Raw genomic sequence first — 6,991 nt, forward strand, 5'->3', positions numbered from 1 at the left:
GCTTTATAGCTACGACAGACACGTGAGAAGAGACACACATGTACCTTCGAGGTCCTCACCTACCCTTCTGAAGGAATTGGAGGTGTGCTCCAAAGGATCCATAATCCTTACGTACCAAGTTATGCTGCTTGTTAACCAGGGTCAAATGATGAGGTTTAGGGTTGTGGTTCCCCTCCATTGTGGCTCCATTCCATTTCTGGTTTTATCTCAATTCTCTCCACCCATTACTTCACAAGGGGGAAGACAGGGACAACACACTTAAATGTTTCCATTATATACAAGATACAGCAACATACAAGCCATATGGCAGTACAGGGGGAACTACATGTGAGTAATAAGGGGTAAGCACCTGACCAATTAATTGGAATGTTGAGCTCAAAGCTCAACAAAATAAAGCCTATGTGCAGATAGAAAGAAAATCCCCTTGTTCGACATCTCGGTGTATTCTAAAATATTGTATTTGGCAAGTGTAGCATGCAATGCAGATGCCAGAGACTCAGCACACAGAGTAGCCTTCAAAAGCAACAGCTGAAAACACACATGGAAGAGACTCATGAATTGCAGAAAAGGTTTATAGATCGATCTCTTTTACCGAGATCTGAGCGTACAGCTCATATAGAGCTACCAGCACACAAAGCCACCTAAAACAGAGCCAAGTTGCCCAGTACAAACACAAACTAGGGACTTCTATACTCTTTTTCATTTCCTTTTTGGTGCTTTCATCGTTTGCTGGATGCAGGAAGGTTCTGAGCTCTCTGTGTTCACAAATGAGACACGATGTACCACATTTCTCACTGGCAGATGTTTATTATGCACATCTAGGATGAAAGCGTCAGCAGCAGGATAACGTTGGATGACAACTTTTTTACATCTTGGATCAGAAGCAACGAGGCAGACCACTTACATACCAACAGCTTATTTAATCTTAAGGGAACTTCCCCACCTACCTACCCTGCCCTTCCGAGCCCACTTCGACTCCTTGCCAGCAAATTTTGGCAGGCAATACCATCACCTCTGGTACAGATCAAGGTTACTATAAGCAAGAAGAGAGTTACTGCATGACTAGAGCATCCTGCTTCACTTGGCAGAGCAGGGACACAGGACAAGTACTTCTACAGAGGTATACCTGACCTGACACACTATTAAAATAAGCAAAAGGTAGTAATTTCATGGTTTATGATGCTTCTCCCCTCCCCCCAGCTATTCCTCAGATTTCTTAATTCCTCAACAAAAAAATAATACAAACTTCTTGTATAAAGCAAATCGTGGTCTCTGTTTATGGACAAAAGACACAGCACATGTCACTAGTGTCCAGCTTGCATCTCATCAGCAGCTAGTTGATCATCTTCAGAAGATGATTACAACATGGTAAGGTACTACATTTTGTACTCCTAATTCAGTCCATGCCCTTAAACATGGAAGTTTTATGTTCATAACCCTTTTATTCTAACTCAGGCAACTAAAATCATACTTTTTTTTTTAAATAACCCTTAAAATTAAAAAATTATTTCTGTTAAAAAATAGTGTAAACAATTTAAGATTTGGTTCTGAAGCAGACTTGTAGTGCTAGAGCTCATGCTCCTTTCGAGCAAGTAAACTGAGCTGCCATACCAAGTCGCAGTCAACAAGGGAGCTGAAGCTCCCAATTTGGTTTTTACACACTAGAGTGTGTATTCCTTTATTTTTAAAAGGGTTAAAAGCTTTTTTCCTACCCTACATCCTCAGCATAAAGTGTAAACAATATATAGGATTATTTATTCAAGCAAGACGTGAATCCAGCAAGTTGAAAATAGAAGAGAATCCAGTTCGTACTCCCTCCTGTGGACAGAATGCTACTAGCTCACTCTTACCAGCAGGGTTTCTGACAGAATATGCCTGGCTACAAGAGTGTGTTCCATGCAAATGCCAACTTTGGCAGATATAAAAAAAATAAAAACAGATAGAGAAACTGTGGCAGCAGCTGAGGTTACAAACCTTGAGGTGTTTTGGTGTTTTTTTGGTTTTAATTGAGCTGTGATCTACTGAGAAAACACGACAGGAACTCCAAATCCAAGAACAGTTTAACCAAACACTGATCATTTCTGAGAAGTAAGACAGCCAGCAGTTGACAGAGTGCTCACTTGGTTACCTGTCTCACAACAGTACACAGACAACTTCTGCCATGACATTCTATGGGAAAATACACTGTGCCCTATAGGTTTTGATTAGCTCTCATGACTTTCATTGCAGAGCTGAAGTGCTTCACATTCCTCTAAAGAGACAATCTAAAGACACTCCAGCATGGAGGGTCTTTACACCTATTTCAGTAACATGGTTTGCAAGGGGAACCACGACACCAATAACATTACTCTGCTCCTTCCACAGCTGTAGTAGCAACTGCCTTAACATAGTAAGGGCCCTCATGCAAGTAAGCTCTAAGCCTCAAGTAATACTGATTCCCAAAGATTTCTGCAATTGTTTTAGAGTTTACAAGGGCCTTGACCAGTTCATATTTGGCATCCTTTGAGGCTTTGTCAGGCTCCACAGATCTGTCTACAACGTACTCCACAAAGCCTGGACTGTCAAGCATCAACTTCTGGGCCCATGGTTGATTGGCAATAGCCTAAATGTGAAAAGAGAAGAGGGGAGAAGAGGGAAACATTTTAGAACCCCAAAAATCAGTTACACAGTACACTGTTACACAATAGCCAAGGGACAGGAAAAGTTAAATGGGATATTCATTCTACACAGTAGTTACACAATCACCACTCAAATCAAGCAGCAGGGTTTAACTGTACTGGAAAATAAGCACAGCTCAGTGCTTATCTTTCAAGTTAAGTAAATTATCACAGCAGTGCCTCTGATATCAAAGCAGCACCCTAGAGCATGGCTGATGCTTCCCCCCACTTCAATTCATAAGGAAATAAGCATTACAGACACAACATGTCTGCTGCATTATTTAAATGGTGAATTCAAGTGGGGCATAATGGAAAAGGACTTATTTCTGACCCCTTCTGGGCTTTAGGAAGGGGTCTATGGCATTCACTTAGAAAAACCCAAACATCCAAGACTGACTGGAACACAACTCAGTACCTGATCTTTAAAAACAAAAAGCACTTACAGTAAATACCCGTAAAGCCCCACAGTGGAGATCAGGGAATGGCTGAGTACTGATGCTCCTGAAGAGTTCCAAAGGCTGGCTAGACAAGGATGTGAACCAGGATTCAGTCATTCTTAAAAGGTCTTCTGTCTGCTGCTCCGGCTGCATGCATCACACACAGAAAGAGTTTGATTAGGATTCTGAAAAGCTTTCATTTCAAGTCTTGAGCATATATTCAATAGTTAAGGAAGTTACTTAAAATAAGCCACAGGCAGATTAAACTGAAATAGTTTAAATTTTCAACAGATTTCCATGAATGAAGAAATGACCTCCTCTATTTCGTTTAGCTTGGAGGACACATTTAAATAAATTGATCTTGGTACACAAAAGAAGTGCTGTGCTGGAGTGCAGCCCTGCCAGACAAATGGAAATGGCTTATTCACTCATTCAGAGCTATACTATTAAAACCCTATCATATTAAACTGTTTCCTCTCATTCCCTTGCCAAGGATGTTTTGACTTCATGTTTTATAAACAGATTTCAGAACACCTGGCTTCTTACAGACAAACTCAAAACTCTAAGCAAACAAATAAACCAAGGAATTTCAAACCAGTGAAGTTAATGACTCAGAACATTAGAAAGCTCCCACTTCCGCCCAAGCTTGATGCTGCAAAAGGTCTTCACACAGTCAGACGCACAATAATTTCATTCTTGGAGATTTAAAGAGAAAAAGACAACAAACTAAACCACAAACTTACAGGCAAGTAAAGAAGAGATGAAATCGCATCCAAGCATCGAAGTCGTAACTCCGTGGGGGCATTCTTTGCCTGGTGCCCTATTTTGCTTAACAGGCTCTGAAATCTACTTCCTTGGAAAATAAAAACAAAGTGATTTTAATTAATTCAGGCAGAGCTCTACAGGAGTAGAGAGTTACCTGTCAGTCCCATTATACTACATTAACTGGTAGAGTGTTGTACATTAAACCTCAGAAAGGTTACTATAATAAAAGCAGTGCAAGGTTCTTTGCTTCATAAGGATCCAAGATAGACCCAAAGCTTTTATGTTAATTCTCCAGACTACCCAAACATTTCCAGAAAGGAAGTTGTGTGTCACAGAAAACAGAGCTATCATTGGAAGTACGGACCCTCATACACTTGTAACCAGAAACCTTCAATCCCATTTACAATGCTCCAATAGCTACCTGCTAATACAGATTTTCACTTAAAAATCACCATTTGGACTAGCAACGAGTAGTCCAGTACCTACTTTAAATCCTTTAAACAGTTGTGTATTAAAAGAAACAATGCAGCCTTTACAGAAAGCATCATTACATGAGTTTTCCTAATGCTGGCAAGAAGCTGATGACATCAGGAGAAAGAAGACTCTAAAATAACACAACTACTGACAGTTTTCAGATACTAACTGGTTTTCTGTAAAACCTGTTTGCCTTCCACATTTGATCCCAGGATTCCTAGTGTGTCCACAGCCACTCCAATCATGGTCGGATCGTGACTTTCTGCCATCTCAAAGACTTTCTCTATAAAGACCGGGTATCGTTCACAGATCTGCTGTGGACTGTCCACAACAGCCAGATTCCCAAAAAATTTAACAAATCCTGCAAGAACAAGAGGAAAAAAAAAAGAAGCATTCAATGAAGGAATAATAACTTCAGCAATGTCAAAATTAAATGCACGCTGAGATCACTCCACTGCTAAACTAGTGCTATTAAAACTGAATACTGACATGAAAGGCACCAGAATAAGGTCAGACCTAAAGAACTAGAGAGTATTTTGGAAGTTAACAAATTCAAGAAGACAGCTGCTAAGTCATGACTAAAAAAGGCTACAACACCACAAACTTCAAAGCTAGATCAGGCTTTCCACATCTTGCCTGTACTACCACTGTTTAGGAGTAATATCAGTGATGTTTTAGACTGTCCTTCAGCATTTTTGATACACATCCAACACACAGTCTCATATTCAAAACCTCACAACAGCTTTCAAACAGAGGCTTAACAGTCCTCTCAGGTTAACTCCTGAGTAAAAGCAAGCAGTCAGCACTGTAAACAAGAAATGCATGATGTTACCTGGCAAATAGAAGCCTGAGAAAGGATCAGACTCTGCTCCAACAATGATATTGGAAATTTTGTCGATAACTCCTTGTTGAGCAAGATACTGACGCCCGTGGGGGGTGTGAGCCAGTGAGGTCACCATCTCTATGCAGGTAGCCCTGTAACAGACAGTTATTTTGGCTATTTCAGATGGGGTTTTGAAGCACTCTGATCAGGAAAAAACTGGGTTTCTACCCTTAAGGCAAAACGCCAACAAAATGGGAGAAATCTCATTGAGAAACTCACTGTGAACGTACCTGACCAGCATGTCATCTCCAGTCAGCTCTCCAATTAACTCTGATATTAGTCCACTGTTCACACAGTAATTTAGTGACTCTGCTGACACTGAAGAGATCTCAACAATTAACTAAAAGCAGAGGGAAACAAAAAAAAAAAACCAAAGGATGGATTTTAAAAACATTATAGTGATAACAATTCACAGTAATGGCCAAATAAGTCTTATAATGCTGACTATACATATATATTAAATACAGACTTTCATGACGTTTTCATAGTTAACTTAAACGTTTGCCTGAAACAAGTTCGTAAAGAGCTCCAAATTCACAGCACATGCATTTGATTTCTGCTGAAAGTCATCTTTCATTCAGATGTTATCCTCATTAAGCTCTAGACTGGCTAAATGCTATTACTTCTCCTTCGCCGTCCCTATCTAGACTGACACATTTGGCATCTCTCTTCTCAGTCTCTTCCCCCCTCCAGAAGTTTCAACAGCACTTCACAGCCGACGCTCAAGTGACTACAGCAGCTATTTTGCTTTCAGAGAAGCAAACATTTCACTGTGTCTTTATTAACTCTGTGTAGGCCTTCAATGCCCTGGGCAACAGAAGTTACAAAATAAAAGATGTAAACAGTACTTCACACCTCTGTAGCATAAACAGAGAAGAGCTATGTCATTATGTGAGGGCAAACACTGCTGCACTCTTCCTACTCCTTTCTAGTCTTGACAAAACACAGACACGAAGGAAAGTTTGTAAACCTGTGATGAATACTAATATAAAGCAAGTCATAAAAGGCAGAGAGCAATGCAGAGCCCAAGAGAACCACAGCACCATGTCAGTGAGATGCTGACCTTGATCACATCCCTACCTCGTACACTCGGTATCGAACAACATCATTTGTTGCCATGACATTTTTCAAGTCACTCAACAAGCTGCTCACAAACAAAGCCTCTAAACCATCTTGTGTCTGTGCTATTCTGGAGAGAGATTTGATGGCCTGGAAGCGAAAACAGGAGCTTAGTATTGAAAACAAACCCACAGGACAATCAGACTTAGTTTCAACGTTTTTAATTAACTTATTAAATCAAGTTCTACATCTAAAATGTTAGTTGTGATTCATTTTTCACTGAGGGGAGCCAGTTATGGCTACTGTGAGCAGAGGCTCTGGCATCAGTTTCAGAGCTAAGTTCACTTTGGCATCAACAGCTACTGGAAGATAACAACATTATGTACATTTTCTGTTACATCTAAGTAATTTCTAGGCTTGAGGCACCTACATGCTTATATCATCTTTCAAGCAACATAAGCTCTCTTCAAAGGACAGCAGATGTCATGATCTCAGACACAGCAGAAAAGGTGTCTTGTGTGGTGTCTACATCAGTTTGCAGAGGAAGAAAAAAAGCAAGCAGCACCTACCTCTTTAGCCACTGCTATTCTCTCCCCACCAATGCAATTTATTATTTGCCTTAATAGCTCAGGACTGTTGAGAACTTCTGTAACAGCATCTGAATTTTCAACAATCCTCCCGACCTGAACATGGATTAGATACAGGATTACAAAAAA

At 40.2% G+C, this 6,991-nt stretch overlaps 1 protein-coding gene across 1 annotated transcript; it reads right to left on the reverse strand.

Moving 5' to 3' along the window:
- Window positions 1-2,344: 2,344 nt before the first annotated feature.
- Window positions 2,345-6,964, reverse strand: PSMD5 (proteasome (prosome, macropain) 26S subunit, non-ATPase, 5; the record flags this gene model as incomplete). Its single annotated transcript, XM_010018520.1, has 8 exons — window positions 2,345-2,602; window positions 3,101-3,241; window positions 3,838-3,947; window positions 4,503-4,694; window positions 5,166-5,308; window positions 5,447-5,556; window positions 6,297-6,425; window positions 6,845-6,964. Coding segments are annotated over 8 exons (1,203 nt in total), but the record flags the coding sequence as incomplete, so codon positions are not given.
- Window positions 6,965-6,991: the final 27 nt, after the last annotated feature.

The sequence above is a fragment of the Nestor notabilis genome, unplaced genomic scaffold (assembly GCF_000696875.1).
Source record: "Nestor notabilis isolate BGI_N333 unplaced genomic scaffold, ASM69687v1 scaffold5057, whole genome shotgun sequence".
Lineage (NCBI taxonomy): Eukaryota > Metazoa > Chordata > Aves > Psittaciformes > Psittacidae > Nestor > Nestor notabilis.